General features: G+C 46.3%; 5 protein-coding genes across 5 annotated transcripts, besides 34 other annotated features; all 5 read left to right on the forward strand.

Moving 5' to 3' along the window:
• Positions 1–17,714: part of a sequence feature (sequence corresponds to BAC RPCI93-6H23) that runs on past both edges of the window.
• Positions 231–253: a sequence feature (AT_rich).
• Positions 642–661: a microsatellite.
• Positions 710–732: a microsatellite.
• Positions 739–3,207, forward strand: Tb927.8.7780 (hypothetical protein, conserved; the record flags this gene model as incomplete). Its single annotated transcript, XM_842512.1, has 1 exon — positions 739–3,207. The coding sequence occupies one exon, from the start codon at positions 739–741 to the stop codon at positions 3,205–3,207; it is 2,469 nt and encodes an 822-aa protein (XP_847605.1).
• Positions 3,642–3,667: a sequence feature (AT_rich).
• Positions 3,979–4,022: a microsatellite.
• Positions 4,205–4,281: a sequence feature (CT-rich).
• Tb927.8.7790 (hypothetical protein, conserved) lies at positions 5,089–5,454 on the forward strand (the record flags this gene model as incomplete). The annotated part of the gene is made up of 1 exon (XM_842513.1): positions 5,089–5,454. The coding sequence occupies one exon, from the start codon at positions 5,089–5,091 to the stop codon at positions 5,452–5,454; it is 366 nt and encodes a 121-aa protein (XP_847606.1).
• Positions 5,496–5,583: a microsatellite.
• Positions 5,710–5,749: a microsatellite.
• Positions 6,206–6,227: a microsatellite.
• Positions 6,261–6,291: a sequence feature (AT_rich).
• Positions 6,798–6,839: a microsatellite.
• Positions 7,136–7,186: a microsatellite.
• Positions 7,212–7,244: a microsatellite.
• Positions 7,288–7,309: a microsatellite.
• On the forward strand, positions 7,593–11,195 carry Tb927.8.7800 (hypothetical protein, conserved; the record flags this gene model as incomplete). Its single annotated transcript, XM_842514.1, has 1 exon — positions 7,593–11,195. One exon carries the CDS (start codon positions 7,593–7,595, stop codon positions 11,193–11,195), a length of 3,603 nt encoding a protein of 1,200 aa, XP_847607.1.
• Positions 12,098–12,128: a microsatellite.
• Positions 12,180–12,212: a microsatellite.
• Positions 12,229–13,149, forward strand: Tb927.8.7810 (hypothetical protein, conserved; the record flags this gene model as incomplete). The annotated part of the gene is made up of 1 exon (XM_842515.1): positions 12,229–13,149. One exon carries the CDS (start codon positions 12,229–12,231, stop codon positions 13,147–13,149), a length of 921 nt encoding a protein of 306 aa, XP_847608.1.
• Positions 13,410–13,455: a sequence feature (T-rich).
• Positions 13,723–13,753: a microsatellite.
• Positions 14,118–15,632, forward strand: Tb927.8.7820 (hypothetical protein, conserved; the record flags this gene model as incomplete). The annotated part of the gene is made up of 1 exon (XM_842516.1): positions 14,118–15,632. The coding sequence occupies one exon, from the start codon at positions 14,118–14,120 to the stop codon at positions 15,630–15,632; it is 1,515 nt and encodes a 504-aa protein (XP_847609.1).
• Positions 15,673–15,767: a sequence feature (T-rich).
• Positions 16,134–16,208: a sequence feature (A-rich).
• Positions 16,337–16,425: a sequence feature (T-rich).
• Positions 16,431–16,563: a sequence feature (GA-rich).
• Positions 16,566–16,600: a microsatellite.
• Positions 16,635–16,732: a sequence feature (T-rich).
• Positions 16,878–16,910: a sequence feature (T-rich).
• Positions 17,009–17,031: a sequence feature (AT_rich).
• Positions 17,049–17,073: a microsatellite.
• Positions 17,205–17,246: a sequence feature (AT_rich).
• Positions 17,257–17,291: a microsatellite.
• Positions 17,318–17,353: a sequence feature (T-rich).
• Positions 17,530–17,613: a microsatellite.
• Positions 17,614–17,647: a microsatellite.
• Positions 17,654–17,710: a sequence feature (A-rich).

A 17,714-nucleotide genomic window follows, 5' to 3' on the forward strand; every position in this document is an offset into this window, starting at 1 on the left:
TTTTTCTTTGCGCCATCGATCTATTCGCTTTCACCACAAGTCGCCACCGTCATTGCGCCATTAATTTACTACTCGCGGTTATTCCATCAAGGGTGGAAAGGGAGGGATTGACAGGAGATAAATAAAGCAATTCAAACCTTTTTTTTTTCTAAAAAAAGTGAGAGAAGGAAAAAAAAAGAAGAAAGTGACGGGGTGAAAACAAGTAAATCCAATAATATAAGGAGGTATAGTTATAAATAAATAAATATATATTGGGGGAGGCGTACAAGTTAGAATATAAAGGTATTTCCAAGTAGCTTACTCTTGACATCAGTTGTTTTAATAATAATAATAATAGCATTGACTTTAGGGTTCTTGTTGACCATTTTTTTTTAAAAGGAAAACAAAATCGTTCTGCTTTTTTTTTTCCGTTTGACTAAAAACCTTTCCCTACATTGTGGAGCGGGTGCCGTTTTTTCAGTGTCTTTTTTCTTTGTAATTTGATCAGTTGAGATCGGGGAGGAGTGGGGTTAAGGGTTAGGGGTTTGTTGGATTTTTGTCTTTTTTTTTCCTTGAGAAGAGACCCAAGTAAAGAAGGAGGAAAAAAAAAGACAGATTTGTAAAGAGAGGAATTTAGAACGGAAGGGACCCAACAGAGATAAAGAGGAGAGGAGAGGAGAGGTGTGTGTGGTAGTTCCTTTTTTTTTCTTTACATTAATTTTTTCGTGAGGTGTGTGTGTGTGTGTGTGTGTGACGAATATGGGAGCACTGCCGAGCAGGGAAACACAACACCGCGGTTTGTATAGCCATCGTCATGGGCGCAATAGGCGGAGTGAAGTTATTTTAGTTCCTCTTACCAGTGAGTTCTTTCCGAGTGAGAGCTGCCCTCTTTTTACGCATTTATTCCAGGCGAAGCACCACCGCACCGCCAAATATTACTATCGAGCAACACGCCCCGCCGACACGGATTGGGAATCCGATTATTATTGTCAAACGACCGCCCACGTCCGTAATATCAACATAACTGATTCAGATGATTCCGCAAAGGTCGGACACTTTGAGACATTCTTCACGGATGATATCTCAGGACTATATCACAGACTCGTGCGCGAGACCGAGTACTGCATGTGTGAAACGGATGAGGAGCTTCGGACACGATACGAAGAGCAGATCCGCCAGCAACAGCACCATCAGCGAAAGCAGCGACTGCAAAGACCGGAGAAATCAAGCGATTATGGGACTGCTGGTGGCCGCTCGTACGAGGAATATTTTGGATTTGCTTCCGGCGCTTACACCAGTGGCTACACTGATGCTTTGGCCTTCATGAAGGGAAGGGAGCAGCACACGCACCGCAATGCGTGTGGTACGCATGTAACTTCATCGAGTGCCTATTACCTTCGTCCTATTCCATGTGCAATTGTGTCGCGGTCCGAGGCACACAAATCTGCATCTGAGACTGGGGTTGAGTTCCTTGGTTCAACGGTTAAGGTGCTCGGTATGTTTGGGCTTCTTCCCTCCATAATCCCAGTGACTGTGCATGGCGAAGTGATGGAGCAGCATATGCTGAAGGCCACAATGTTCGTTGACAAGGATGTCGGCGACCAGATATTGGGTAACGTAGTGATGCTTGCTGTCCACATGTACGTCCGACAATGTATTGAGGCCCGTATCCGAGCTCCATACATTCCAATGGTTCCCATGATTCTTCGGACACCCATATCAAACATCCCGATGCTACAGTTTGTGCGGGAGATGCGAGTGCGTCTTCGTGGCTTGTTGGAAGCCGGTGCACCGCGCCGGGGCGGAGGAGCGGGAAGGCGTGTGGGTTCATTCCACGGCACTGAGGGAACTCGCGAGGCGGTGGAGGCATCTTCCCGTTGTGAGGCAGATATACTGTACCTTTTTGAAGAGGATGTACCCAATGCCATTTCTGCCCACCAACTTTTCCTTGATCCGGCGGAGGCACAGTCACTAAGGCTCCACCCGGCACAGAACACCAATTCTGATGGTACCATTCCGATTCTCCTCATGTCGGGCGTGAATGTGCAGGCGGCACCACTAACACATCCCTCCGTTACGAGTATGTCACATGTGCGCGTCCCGCCGTGGGCGCTTGAAGGCGCCTCCGACTCTGCAGGCGGTGGACCATCCGAAGCGTCCCCGCAGCGTGAAGCCTTCCAGGCCACGTCGCTTTTGGCAACACGACGGAACCGCTTCCGCATTTGGGTGGAAGGTGGTCGGCTGTGCATTTGGGCGAGTGCCGCGTACGCTCGGCGGGGGTGTCTTATGCTCGCTCAGAAGCTTACACAGACGGTTGACAATAATCTTTTGCCAGTACCACGCCCGTGGAATTACCGTGGTCTTTTGCGCGGTGGTATGCCAATGCCGGAGCCAGAGCTCGCCAATGATGTGTTCATTGTGGCTGAGGACATGCCGAGTATGGGGCTTTATCAGGGTGACGTTCTCCGTTGCAGCACTCCCGTGGAGATCGCTGATCAGCAACAACGGCTGTCACTGCACGGAACATCCGCAACATCTTCGTCCACGTTACTCGAGGCGATATGTGTGCACAGCAAGAAAAGTGTGACCAGCGCCTCCACACCTATGGAACCGACGACACCCGGTGGGCAGCAAAAAAGTCAGGAGAGTTTTGCAAGCAGTCACCCCACTAATTTACTTCTACAGGATCCGGGCGAGGCCCCACCGAATGCCTTCTGGGTGTGCATTCCTTTCGACCGCGACTGTGTGAGTGCGGGACCTAATGAAAGACGGCAACAACAACATCAACTGGACACTGTGTCCCATCGGGCAACCAATGTGGAAGAGGTTCTTCTCTCGTGGATCAAAATAATTTCACTCAAGACCCGCGAAGCCAGTGAGGAGGATGTGTATTGGGTGCGTGACCCCACAACCGGAGCGCCACTCCGGGTGGATCGCTACGTTATACGCCGTGTGGAGCATGATGGCATGCGTTATTTCATTGGTGTCACCCCGCGCTTTGTTGGGCAACAGCGCCGATTGGAGAGAATGTTGGAAGACATCAAAGCTCAAGATGCGGGAAGTCCGGATTTGGACGTGGAGCGGGAGGGGTTTCACATGTCGCCCACACACGCTGGCACAGCTTTGGAGGGTAATGATGACGACAGTGAAGACGATGATGCAGATGATGGATGCGCTGCCATGGCGCAGATGCTCAGCGGGCAGTCAAATATATTTTACAGGGAATAGCGTGGAGGTGGTGCTGGAGTGAATGAGCGCTCCTGCAGCTGTTGTTGTTACTTATTACCGCCACAATCGATATTAATGTACCACCGCTTCCCGCGGGACCTCCTTTTTTTTTTTCTTCCCTTAACGTGTGAAAGCAGTTTTATGTTGATATTTCTGCATATGGAGTCGACTCTTTCTACTTTTTCTTTTCGTTTTTCAAAAAAAAAAATGTTCTTCGCTTTCTCACTTATATTCACTTACTGTCAGTAATACTTATGTGGGGGTTCTTTCTTTTTTCTTTTTTAAACATGTTTAACCGTGCGTAGTTGTGGGACTTCCAGTTCGCGTGTTCAGTGAAGGATATTGCGACAAAAGACGCACCAAACACTACGAAGTCAGCAACGAGCAAATGTACCGTAAAAAAAAAATGTGTAAACATGTAAATGTCGAATATCAATAATAATAATAATAAATTATTAAAGACACTATCGACAATCATTCACAACAGCAACAGGCAAGGCAGAATGGCTGAGAAGAAAAGCATAACATGTTACTAATGAAAAAAAAAAAGGTACCAATGTGATTTAAACTCTTCTTCATGCCGGTGGAATCAATATGAGCTGTGGTGACGGTAGCCTAAATTGCTCACATCAAAGCTTAAGGAAGGAAAAATAAGTCTTTAACTTGGGTGATGGTCGCGGATGTTTATTGGACATTTTGTTTTTGCTTTTGTTTCAAGGGGGTGTGGGACATATATTTTTGTATTCAACATTACATATCATTCTTTTTGCTTTTGCTTTTGCTTTGCTTTGATTTGCTTTGCTTTGGTTTGATTTTCCCTTTTCTCTTTTCTCTTTAGTATCTGTTGTAATGATTCTTTCTCCTTTCTTTTAACATTTACTTACTGCACTTACTCTTTGCTTTATCAGTTGTTTCCATTCGCCGTTTTGTGCAACTGCATTTCTGTTATTGTGAAGCATGGGATTTATTCCTCTCCACATGTGTAAATCACATTTCATTTTCCCTTCCCTCTTTTTCTCTTCTCTTCTGTTTTTTCTTTTCCTCCCTCCCTTCCATCCTCCGTTTTTTTTTTTTGAAGGTTCAGTAGAAAAACGGTAGAAGTAAAGGATGTTGGCATGACTAGCGCGTTATTGCGTGGGTGAATGGACCGTAATGCTTTAAGTGGCGTTGTTTTGAAGGGTTTCACTTCATCTAATCTTTTCCTTACCAGAGTTTTGATGAATAGGGAAGTGGCCGCGCGTATTTGTGAGGGCCTACGTTGTGTTCTTTTTGTTTGAGATCAGAGACTTTACATATCTATTTAAGGACTTGTATGGTTAGTTATACCTTCGCTTTCTGCCGGTACATTAATGCTTCCACACTTCCCCCGTTGGTTTTTTTACTCCTTTCTTTTGGGCTTGAGACCGATGCGTGGTTAATCCGTTGCGTGTAGTGAGGGTAAAATAGCGACTTGATATGATGCCCTTGAATTATCTCGTTGCTTTAATGCAGGTCCTTCCCCTTCTCTACCTTAATGTACGAGCACCGGTTGTGCGTATACTCCACTGCTATTGCCGAACTGGTAGAAGCATATAAAATAAATCTATAATAACGCTATCTCTTCATATAATTCAACTGCTCCCATCTCTCATCTCGGTTCTTATTTGTGGTATGTCTTTCACACGTGTTGTGTTTGATTGGCTGTATATGAAAATAGGAACCACAAAATAAGGCAGGATTGAAGGTGCTAGAAACAAACGAGCAAACAGCCTAAACACCAGTAAGAGCAACCACATAAGCAAACCTGTGAAAAAGAAATATAGAACTCTGGCCTAGTGTGAACGGTTTGTTCTAAATAAAAAAAGTAGCATACAGTAGAAGCAAATAAAATAATTAGGGATTATGCCTCCTGCCCCGCGCTGCACGGGACAAATTATTTGCCAGAGTTGTCAAGTAACCCTCGCGTATCCCATCGGGGCCCCTTCCGTCCGCTGCCCGCTTTGTGCCTCCGTGACGCCCGTGAGGCAATTCAGCGTTTCATGTGTTCAATGCCGCAGTGTACTCATCTTACCACAAAACACCAGCCTTGCCATGTGCCCTCGATGCCGTGCAGTCATGAGTATTCCCGCATGTATACGCGACGGGCAGTCGAGTTTGTTTCCTCCGAAGGAATGTGTTTATATTGAGCGACCAATTAAAAGCGAGGCGTCACGGGCTCCGCCGCGTATTGCCGTTGGAACGAAACTCGACGATGATGATGATCTGTAACGTAAGCACTGCGGTGTGTGATCTTATTTGTGCGTGCGTGCATATATATATATATATATATATATATTTATTTATTTATTTATACATATAGAACCATGTACATATACATGTATGTGTTTCTATATGTATTGTGTTGGTGTACTAGAGTGTAACAGAAGAGTAAATATTGGGCGTTGTCACCGTTCAAATATAGTAGTGGACCTGCGGGACATATACGCTTTTGGTGATTGCGACTTGTGATGTTGCGGCACAGGCATATATATATATATATATATATATATATAAATATATATATCTTTTAAAAAAGTATTTCTACTTACCTACTCAACCAGCCTCTGCATTCCCCTTCTTTCAGTCCACATTCTATTCTACTTTTTCTTTTTTTTTTTTTCGTCCCCCCTTCTTTCTTATGTTTATATAAACGTGTACTTTTTCTTTTCTTTTTGTTTCGGTGCCAGATGGAGATACAGCAACAGTTGCTTCCGTGCGACATTTGCCGTGCACATCACTTGTCCACGTCTTTTTTGTTTTAGTTTGGTTGCAGGTTTTCTTTTTTAAATTTTACACGGTGGTGAACGGACGAAAATGAAGATATATAAAAAAAAAGAAAGGAGGTTTTTTTTTTTGTTTGCTCTATTGCCTATGATTGAACGAGGCCAGTGAGAGGATGAATTGAGTGCTAAATGTTGTTGCATTTGTGTAGTGATGAAATACGGTGGGGTGTGTAAAGAGGAATGAGGGCACGTGATATTGTGTGTGTGTGTGTGTGTGTGGATATATATATATATATATGGGTGAAGTAAGGCAAAATAAATTAAAATGTTTTTTTTTTTTAAAGAAAAAGAAAGAAGGTGGAAAAAAGAAAAGAAAATAAGAACATGGTAAAGCGATCAGAGGCGTTTTTAAATATTTATTTTTGCACAGTTTTGGAGGTTCATCAGCTGTGAGAGTAACGGCAGCAAAGGTAATGATATTGTATGACCGTGACCCAATTTAACACAAGCACGTGGGATATAGTTTTGAGCTGATAAGTTTCACAAGCAACATTGCATGTTGGATTATAAATTCAACGGTGCATGCCGAGGTGACCCCAAAGAGGCGTAGAAAGAAGGATTCGGGCGGAACAAAAAGAAAATATACGGTCCCAAAATAAATAAACACATATTTATATGATTGTGCATTGTGACCACTAATGCTCCTTGTTTTTGTCCTTTTATTCACTGTTCGCATTTTTCCCCTCCTTTCCCAAAGGGTCTTTATAGTCACGAATCCTTTGGTCATATATTGCATTTCTTCCGCCTAAAGTAAGTGGGGTACTTTTAGGACAAATAATGCCTTCCCCATATACATATATATATATATATATGTATATGTATATGTATATGACTCAGTACTTTACTGGGTTGTGCTGTCGTTTTTTGAAATATTGAGACGTTTCTTTCCCCTTTTTTTCTTTTTTACCACACCCCTCTACCCCACACATTTTGAAGGTGAAAGAGTTTTGCGAATCACAAGCTTCTGCTTTTCATTCCTTAGCTCTAGTAACTTTCCCTGCCCATCATTCACTTGCTTTCATTCAATTGTTTGAATGATTATTTGTCCACTTTTTGTTAACGTTTCTTTTCTTCCCCTCTCCCTCATCTTCGTACACCCTTTTTTCTCTCCTCTTCCTTTTCATCCTCAAACAAACAAACAAACGAACGAACAATAAATAAATCAATAAATAAATAAAAGCCAGCAGTGGAGATCGCAGGGGTGCAGAAGCAGCAGCAGCAACAGCAACAGCAACACGACATTAGGAGAAGAGGCGAACATACAATAGTGCACGGGGAAGTGGTGGTGGTGGTGGTGGTGGGACAGAAAAATTTACTCGTGTGTATAATTGTTACGTGTGAGGGTGCTTTCTTTTTTTTTTTTTTTTACAGAGCATTAGTGTTTTTTATACACCCGCATTTTTATTTCTCCCCTTTCGTTTTTGCTGCTTTGGTGGGCAAGGAGAGGAGGAACTGAGGGCAAATACGGTTAACGAAAACGAGTGTAAGAGAGTCTCCGCCGTTTTTTTTTGTCCATCACTGCCACGTCTCCGGTGCCTTGATTGACGTCCCCAACAGCGTTTCCGAACAAAACAGCGTGTGCGCATGTCAACACCAATTGGTTCTCGCAGTCGTACGCATAGCATCCGAAGGGAGTCTGCTGCATCTTTACCACAGAGTACTACGTGTAGTAGTGATAGTACCAGTCCCCCACGCGCGGTGCCTACAGACGGAACTGTGATGTGGTCGGGGAGTGACAGAACTGTGATAGGTAATGAAGTTGCTGTTGGAGATGTAAGTGCTTGTAGTGGTGACAGTTGTAAAAAAAGCGGTGGGGATCGTTCTTTTGCCTCATACGCCAGCGGCACCAGTTACGTTGACTGCTCGGGGATTGGCGCTGTTGCAAAACGATCTTGCGTGGAGGAGGAGGCTTTCCAACGCGGCCGGATTTACCTTCAGCAACTAGAATCGTGGAAGAACCTCCGTGTGCAGGCCCTGCAAGAACAACCGGGGAGTCTCGCCTGTAGCCGTTCCGCTTCACTGCGGAGCCTCAGTACTGCGACACGGCAAGAGGTCGTGCTTTTTAGCCCACCTCGACGGCAGCGTCAGCAACAACTCCTCTCAACAAGTCCCCAACTGCAGCAGGAGGCCACATCACCACAGCCACAACCACAGCCGCAACTGTCACCACCGCCGTCACCGGCTAAACAAGCGCAACCCCAGCTAGCGCGGCCACAATTGCAGCAGCAGCCGAAGTCGCAGTCGCAGTCGCAGTCGCAGTCGCAGTCGCAGTCGCCACAGTTATCACAACCGCAGAGACCTTTCAATAGCAGGCGCCCGGGCGACTCGGAGTGGGGTGGAGCGCATCTACTCGAGAAGTATTACGAAGGTGAGGTGCGGCGAGTGGCACAACGCGGGCAAAGGTTGCAGGAACGTGAGTGGCGTCTGATGGAGCGGCAGTTGCAAGATGCCCGAGCAGCAGAGACTCGGGCAGTTGAAGAGGCTCGAGCCACAGCGGAACGAGTGCGGGCTCTGGAGGGGCAGTTACACGCAGCTCAGCAGGCGCTCGCGGGTGTGTCCGCTTCAGGTCGCGAAGCGCTAGAGGACTTACAGCTGCGTGATCGGCAGGTGGAGGTGCTTTCCATTGAAGTGGAGCGGCTGCGGATGGAGAACATGACTATTGCTGTGGAGCGCCGGAAGGTTGAGTCTCTCATGAAGGAGCGTGTTGGGGAGTTGGAAGCCGCAGCGGAAGCTAGTAGGCAAACCGAGGCGACACTGGCTGCCCGCCTGCAGGAGGCACAATACGAACTGAGCGGTCATCACCAGGTGCTGAGAGAGCGGGATGAAGCTCTCTGTCGTGAGTCACAAAGTCATCAACTTGTAGAAGAGCGGGTTGCGGAGATGGAACGCCAACTTAAAGAGGCAACGAGCTTGGTGGATGGTGAGCGACAAGAGGCCAGGAGACAGGCAAAGAGGCAGGCGAAGGCGCTTCAGCAGTCTCAGGCCAGGTGTGAAGAGCTTCAGCGTCGTTACAAGGAAAAGGAGCGCGAACTCACAGAGCAGGCGGAACGCTACGAAGAAATTCTCGCGGCACGAGATGCCTCCGCCGCTTCGACCACCGCTCAGATAGAAAAGGAAGTCGACGGTTACAGACGGCAATACCGAGAGCTCCAGCAACAGTTGCTTCAAGAGCGTGTTGCCATGGCCGCAGTTGCCGAGACGCAACGGGCCGAAGTGTTGAGGTTGCGTCGGACCTTAAATGCGTTGCAGGAGGAGTTGTTGTTAGAGGCAGAGGATAGTCGCGGAAGCTTGGCGGCCTCCCGAAAGCACTTGCAGGGAGAACTTGCACGGGGTCGGCACGCAGAGGCACTTCTACGAGAAGCGAGCGCAGAGGTGGCAAGGCTGCGGACAACTGTTGCAGACTTGCAGCAGAAACAGCATGGATCGGAGGGAGTACTGCATGATTCGCCAGCTCAACTGAGCCCCAAGCAAAAACAAACTAAAAAGCAGAGGCAGAAACAGCGGCAACGGCACGACCCACCACTCCCCGAAGATGAACCAGTTCCGTTGCCTGGTGACACCACGAGTTTGCTCTTAAACGAGTGTGACGACGTTAATAATGATGATAGGTCGACTCATCATCATGATTCATACCACTGTAATGGTGGGGGGCATAACCCTCAACAGTTCCTGTTTCCTTGTAAAAAGGGTGATGATGGTGAGGAGCGATCTCCTAGTGTGCGCAATGGTACCGTGCCCCATGCAGTTGACAGGCCCAGTTCTTCGCTATCACGTGGTGAGCAGGAGAATGCGCAGGCGAACGGAGAAACTGCGCCGTCACCGGAACCATCGTACACCTGCACGGAATCGGCGACATCAGATCTTGTTAAGTGCATAGAGGAGCGGTTGGAACCGCACCTGGCTGCGTTGCAGACAAAAGTAGTCGATGCGGTGAGTGCGCTCACGTCTGCTGGGGGTTATGGAGTGCCGGAGGAGCAGCCCCAACAGCCACATGACGACAAGTACCAACTGACGCATTTAGTCAACTCGCCACCCACACGACGTGGCACAGCGCCACAAGTGGCAGATGCAGCTCTTACGCTGGGCTGCGTGGTGAAGCTCCTCGAAGCTGTATCCACGCTAAATGTAGTCTTGCCGTACTTCGAGTCTCTGTCCTATCAAGCAGCTGCCGACGGGGTGCTTCGTGGCATGGATAAGCGGTTGGTAGAGTGTTTGCAGCAACAGCAGCGGTTACTGCGCTTCGCCATGCAGAAAATAGATGAGGGACGAGGGCAAGGGGGGAGTCCACCCGCGTCCAATGTGTTATCTGCTTCCAACGTTGCCATTGGGGATCCGCTCATCCCTGCATTAACAGTGGCTTTGGAGGAGCGTCTCGAGACATTGTTAGCCATGGCTGACCTCAGCAACTGGGCGGGGCCTTCGTCAGACCCTGCGACGGTTTCTACGCACCCGCAGTTTGAAGAAGCTGGCAACGCTTCGGTGTCCGCAGAGCCGATGGCGTTGAGGCAAGTGACTCCGTCGTCACGTGATGAGGATCACGCGTTGCAACAGCTCGGGCCGGCACAGTCGCCGTTATCGCCCCCCAGGCGGTCGCGCACTGGTGATGTGCGGTCTCGACACACTTTTGGCGCTGTGGGCGGCAGACTTGAAGTGTCGGAAAGTGGCGCCGGCATCCGCCGATTGCCGCTGCCCTCTGTTGTTGACATCATATCTTGTTCAGCACTGGGTGCGCTTAATCACAAGAGCTTCTCGATGGATCATCGTGCAGCTCCAGCCAGCGCACTTTCATCATGCTCTCCGCCGTGTTTCACCTACACCATAAGAGCTGTTGCACCTTGCACTAATCTTCTTGTGGGACTTTCTGACGCGCAGTTGCCCCTTGAGGTGTTTTCCCCGGCGCTGAACTCCTTGTCATACCCAAACTGTTATTTCCTTCACTTGGGTCGCGGGACGCTGTATTGCCCTCGGCTCTCCATGGCTGATGTGCCGTATCCTAGTTTTATGTGCTCAGGCCCCATACTCGTGGATGAGGAGGTTACGTGTGTTCTGGACGTGGCTGCCCGGACCATTCGGTTTGTGCGGAGTGGTGTGGACTGTGGCGTCGCCTTCAACGATGTGGAGGTTTCGCTTCCACTCTGTCCAGCGTTTGAGTTTGACTCGAGCGGTGGTGCCATTGAGTTCAGGTAAGTTGAGCGTCATTTGTTTCAAATGGCGTCTGTTTCTCTTCTTATAGATTGATTTCCCTATAGTTTTTTTTGTGTGTTTTGTGTTTAAGCTCCCACGTGCTCGATTTTATGTTGTTTTGTAGTTGATGTGAGGAGATGTAGTGAAGCAGTTGCAAGTGGGAGACGTGGGGGAGACCGATGAAATGATGGGTTTGTGTGAGCCAGTCATTTTAATATTTCTATTTTGGGAACTGAAGTGATCTCCATGGGTTATATTTCTTCAAAATAAGATTGCTGACGACGCCAAGTGGATAGAGGAATATCCAACTTAACTTGCTGTATAGTCGTTAGAGATTACTTTTGTCGTCGTTTTTGTTCCCCTTCCATCCCCTTGTAACCACGTTTTTTTTTCTCGTTTTTAAAGATCATACTGCGGCGCCCTCGTTTTTGCACGCAACTTGCGTGTATTCCATCGGTTACCTCTGGGGTCGTTTGTCTAGCAGTACTTTTTTTTTTTTCCACTGCCTGCTGATGTGTTCATGGTTGGGGCGGCGGGCATATGCGTGGCGCATTCTAGTTTTGACCATTGATGTACAATACAGGTGAATTGGTTGTGTTGGTGCATTTTGATTGTTATTGGTCTGTGTGTGTATACATATGGTATTGCTTAATGTTACACGCTGAGTGGTGTGAGGCACTCCTGATTATTGATCCAATTGCTGCTGTTGTGTTCGCCTCTCGTATGCGTTTTTGTGTTTGTGTTTGTGTGTGTGTACACTGCCATTTGCGAAGTCCATTTTGTTGCTTGCAACAGGGCCACATTGTCGTCGTCTTAACGTCGCGAAGTTTTCAACCCCATCATTTTCTATACTGATAGCAGGCAAGGACGAAATTCCCTCAATAGAATCGACAGAACAAAGAAAGGTGTGTGTGTGTGTGTGTGTGTGTTTGTGTGCGCGCATTTATTGACAGAGGCTAATCCGACAGATTATCTATTTTTTCCGTCATTATTATTATTATTACTATTATTGTCATTATTTTCGGAGCTATCCGTGATGCTCAGTTCCTTGGATCACACGGCTACAGATGCCCTTCACAACTTCCAGGTTGCCCTGCGGCGCTCGCAGGAGGCTCTGCAACAGGAGGAGGCTCGTTTCAACCAACTCACACAAGCGATTCATCAACAACAGGAAGTTAACAGTACACATCGTGAGTTTATTCGTGGGCAGCAGCAGCCGCGTCTCGACGCTCTCCATCGCGAAATCACTCGCCTTCGGTCGCTGCTCGATCAACAGCGGGAAGAGGCGGGATCTCAGCAGAGTCACCTTGAGGCAGTGCGGCGGCCGCGGCGTGAAGGTGAAGCGAGGGACCGGGAACTACGTCGCAAAATTGAGGGACAGCGACGTGAATATTCACGACGTGCTGCGGCTGTGCAGGCTGCGTTATTGCAGTGGTGGAATCCGCAGAACAGTTTGGAGAATTTGTCTGCCGTTGCTGAGCAGCGAGTGTTGGAAGCTGAGGCGCTCCGGTGCCAAGTTGCGGGGTTGCAGACGAGGTTGCAGGACCTCACCGCAACGGTGGTGGGGGAGGCGAATCAAAACCGCAACGGTGCCGGAACTGACAGCGTAGAAAAGGAGAGTAACACTGACAATGTTGCAGGTAAGGGAGGCGAGGCATCTGCCGAAGACCAATGCGATGGTGAAGGTTGTGTAGAGTCGCTTCGGCTGCGACTTCGGCAGCAGCAAGATCAACGTGAGGCTTTTGTGCGGAGCTCATCGGAGAACATATCTTTCCGCCGCAGAGAGTTACAGTCTCTTAAGGCGGACTTGCAGAAACTTTGTGCGGCGGTGGAAACTGCAGACGCCGCCCGACAGGAGGTGCAGCAGAAACTCCGTGGGGCATTGAATCAACAGAGTAACACCCGCGTGGTGTGCTGCCGGTGTGGACTAGATGTTGTTGGTTCGTTTGTTGCTTGACAGCCCAGCATTTACCGCTGTTGCTGTTGTTCTGGGAGGCATGCTCACGATCCCACAGATGATCAAACCTGTCGTAACAGCTCGTTAACAATCGCAAAGGTTGCTCACGGTGACCCGTATATATGCCTTGTTTATCCGTTTGTGTAATACCCTTGTTATTTTCAATCCTTTTTAAGGGCCACTTCCTTTTTTTTCGTTCATTTTTGAGTATGTGCTAAAGCATGCGTGTACAGTTTCTCCCTAATTCCTGGATCTAAACATTTTGTTTTCATTTGTTATTTTTACCGTTATTTTTGCTATTGTTTTACCTTACTATGCCTATGCACCCCATGCTCGGGTGCTCTTCCCTTTTGGTTAACATGCCGCTTAGTGCACGTATATGCGAGCGCGGACGCATACTCTATATTTTCTTTCATTGTTCGTTTTCTCTGTTTTTGTTTTGTTTTTACCCTACTCCCTTAAGTCTCTGCATTCTGTGGGCCTTTCCCACGCAATTCCTTCCTTTCCCTTCATATCTATTTCCATCTTCCATCTTCAATTTTCATTTTCATTTTTCTGTAACACAGTGTAAAGTATATATATATACATATATATATACATACATTTTCAGAGTGCATTCACTTGTTACATTGCGTGTTTATTAAGAGAAAAAAAAATTAAACCAAGAAGGGACAAAGAGTAAGGGAAAGAAGAAGTGCGTTCAGGACGTGAGTGAATACTTGGAACTTTAGAAGCAACTGCGACCCACCTTTGTGGTTCAGCGTCCGTTAGGGATTATTTCCACTCAGTAACCTATAGGAACACAAGGAGAAGAAGCAGAGGATTCGGTACACGGCTGTCAGACTACATCAGTGAAGCGGGAAGAAGTGTGTGTGTGTGAGGAAAAAAACAAAGCAACTTGTTTACTTCATTTTTCCTCTTTTTGCAACTTATATTGAGCGACAGGGGATACTACCAGGCCAGCCATTATGCTTTTTCACACGACACCATGCAGTGTCAACGGCGTGCCGTTAGTTTCATTTAATGCCGTTGCCCCCTTCAACGCTTCGATGGGCGGCCCTCCTGTGGCGACTCCGCCGGGTCAACGGACATTAACGACATTTTATTCAGATCCCACGGCGTCGTGGCAAGCCGCGGTTCCGCTCGGTAAAATAGCCTCACCGCCGCCGCCCTCGCGCGGATCCGCAGCTTCGACCCCACCGAGCCTCACCGGCAGCAGCCCCAGCGTCCAACACTCCAGCCCCAACAGTCAACTCGGGTTTCGTGGCCACAGTGGCATAATTATCACCAGCGGTGGTGGTGGTAACGTGCATCAGTTCCATCCCCATCCTCAACAACATCCCACAATGAGTGGGAACAGCAGTATTAACAGTACCAGCAATATGAGCCCATTGCCACCGGGTGCCATGCCAGCGTGTGCTTGGAATCTTTCCATGTCGCCACCGCCGCCCTCTTCACAGCCAATTTATGTTGTTCTGCCACATGGTCCGGCACCAACAGCAGGAGGGCCGATGCCTCCCGGAGCGGCGTTGACAGCAGCGCGAGCCCCGTCATCTTTGCCCACTACTTTGCCATCCCGCCGCGGAAACGGAATGATGTATCAACTTGGGGAGTGGTATGAGGGAGTCGTAAAGCGGTACAACCCGATGCGTGGCTTCGGTTTCCTTACGGCAACACATCATCTGCAGGTCATCCCGCCCGATGTGGATAACAGGGCGGGATCTGTGAGTGATGCTGATGGCCAAAACTCGCAACAAACCGCATCACCACCCCAAGCCACATTACTGAGGACGCCCGTAACGGTCGGTGATGTGTTCGTGCACCAGTCATACATCCGAATGCAGGGGTTCCGTGCGCTCAGCACTGGTGACCGTGTTGCCTTCCGTGTTGGGAAACTTCCTGGTAAGGATGCGAATCAGGCTGTTTCAGTTCAATTACTATCCACGGCTAAGCCGGCAACTGGTGCAACTCCAACAGAGGAGGAGGAAGAGGACGTGCAGGGATCATCATCGACAACAGCCACGACAGTTTTGTCAGGGTTTTCCCTCACGCAGCACTCATCTAAGGATCATGAGGGTGATGCGCAAAATAGTGCCCCTGGCGTTACGGAGCATGATGTTACTGATGAGAGCGTCACACATTCCGACATTACAGTGGAGCGACTTCTTGCACACATTACCAGGCATGCGATTCCCTCTTCTGTCGCATCAACTGCGGAGCCCCTCGACGGCACAGACGCTACGAATGATGACAATATTGGGGGAAATGACAATATGAAATGTTCCCGTGACGGATGGGTTGAAAATGCGCCAACTCAGCGCCGCCACCTTCCATTTTGCCCTCGCCTGGAAGAAGTCGCCGCAGCTCTTGAGGCCACTGATTTTCTTGGGGAAGCCGAACTGACATCACCGCCTGCTCAATGGGGTTTATTGTCGCCAAGTACCGACGCTCGGGGGCTCTTTGGTGGATTTGATGGGAAATGAGTGAGTTTCCTCTTCAACCTCGATCCTTATTTTGTCTGTGTTCTTTTTCTTTCTTTGTTTTTTTGTTTTTTTGTTTTTTCCTTCTTTTTTCCTTTTTTGTTTTTTTTTGTTTTTCGTGTCTTTCTTTCTTTCTTTGATTATATATCCTTCTTTCACTCTGTCATTACTTTTTGTTTTTTTTGATTCTTCTTTTTGGCTTCCCTGCGTTGTCGTTAAATCAGGTTTGCGTGTTTGTGTGTTACCTTCATTTCTTTTGCTGTTTTGTTTTGTTTTTTGTTTTTTGTTTTTCACGATTATCACCGTTCCTTTCCCGTAGTTTCGCAGCAGCGTCTCTGCATTGCTCCCACGGGGTGAACATCATTGCGCAGTCACGCTACTGCTTTGTGTATCCAAAGAGAAAAAAAAATCTTTTTTCTTCTTATTTATTTATTGCACCGTGAAGGGCTCCTTATGAGTTTTCCCCACGGCATTGAGTCAGTTTATGTAAAACACCCCCTCCCCAAAAAAAAAAAAAAAGAAGAAAAAAAGAAAAGAAAATGAAATGAAAACAAATAAACAAATAAACGAAAAAAAAAAGCAACAACAACAACAGCAACGACAGAGGGAAAAGTGCGAACGAAAGAGCGATATGAGAATGGATGAGGAAAAAGAAAAAAGGAGGAAAAGAAAAAGGAGGAAGGAACAAAACACGATGAAAATATGTGTTTTTTTTTTTTGGTTTCCTCTACTTTTCCCCCTTCCTTCCTTTATTTTTTTCTCATTTTTTTTTCCTTTCATCTTTTTTTTTTTATTTAATTTAAAACAAGAAAAAAAAAACAAATGAAATATCAAATGCGTACGAAAAAGAGAAAAAAAAAGCAAAAGGGAAAAAGGTAAAAGGATGAGGGAAGTGAATAAGAAAGAGGGATGGAAGGAGGAGGAGGAGAAAGGAGCAAAAAAAAAAAAAAAGAAAGAAAAGAAAAAGAAAAGGGGAAATAAAATGAGGTGTGAATTTGACATGAATTTTATTTTTTTTTCTCTCTTTCTCTTTTTCTCTCTTCTCTCTCCTCTTTTTTTTTTTCGTACTTTTGTTTCTTTTTCCTGTTTTTTTTTTGTTTCTTCATGTTTTATCTTCACGTTATCCATTTTTACCCATTTTATCCACTTATCCTTTTTTTTGTTTTACCCATTTTTACCCATTTGCCTCTTTTTTTTTCTTTCTATTTTGGTTTTGGAGTGTTGTCGCCCGTTGTTTTCTTTTTCTTTTTTTTGTTTTTGTTTTTGTTTGTTTTTGATTTTCCCTCCTTTTCCTTAACTAATTTCCTTTCCCCCCACCTCTTTTTTTTATTTTTATTTGCTTAACTTTTGATATTTCCAGACCCTTCCCTCTTTTCCTCATTTATAATTATATAATAATTATCTCTCTGTGTGTGTGTGTTTTTTTTTCTTTCTTTTTTTTTTTGGTGTTTTGCTTGATTTTTGGTTGGGGCTCTTAATTTAAAATGTTTGATTTGATTGAATGAAACCGCGACCGTTCCTGTTCGCGTTTTTGCGTTTTTGCGTGTTTGTGTGAGATAAAAGGAGAGGGGTAACAAAAAAAAAATAATAATTAAATATAAATATATACATTAAAAAGAAGAGAAAAAGTGAGTGAGTGAGTGGAGTGAGTGGAGTGAGTGAAACAAAGCCGCCAAGTGCGCCCGTTTTTTTGTTTTTTTTTGTTGTTTTTTTTTGTTTTGTTTCGGTGAGACGGGGGAGGGGGGAAAAAAAAAAAGGAAGAAAGGAAGAGAGACACAAACACACACACAAACACACACATCCAGAAAAAAAAAACAAAATGAAATGAGATGTATTATTATGGGGGCGGGAGGGGGTGGGGGATGGAGATATATGACCACTAATATAAATGATATTGTAAATATAAATAAATAAACACATATATGTATTTTTATTTATATATATTTATATATATATTTGTATGTATTTATTTATTTATAATATATGCGTGTGTTTGTGTGTGTGTGTGTGTGTCTGTGAATCACAAATGAAAAAATAAGTTAAGTGGATAAGAGAAAAGAGAAAAAAAAAGAGAAAAAAAAGTAA

Source organism: Trypanosoma brucei, chromosome 8, assembly GCF_000002445.2.
Source record: "Trypanosoma brucei brucei TREU927 chromosome 8, complete sequence".
NCBI classification, from domain to species: Eukaryota; Euglenozoa; class Kinetoplastea; order Trypanosomatida; family Trypanosomatidae; genus Trypanosoma; species Trypanosoma brucei.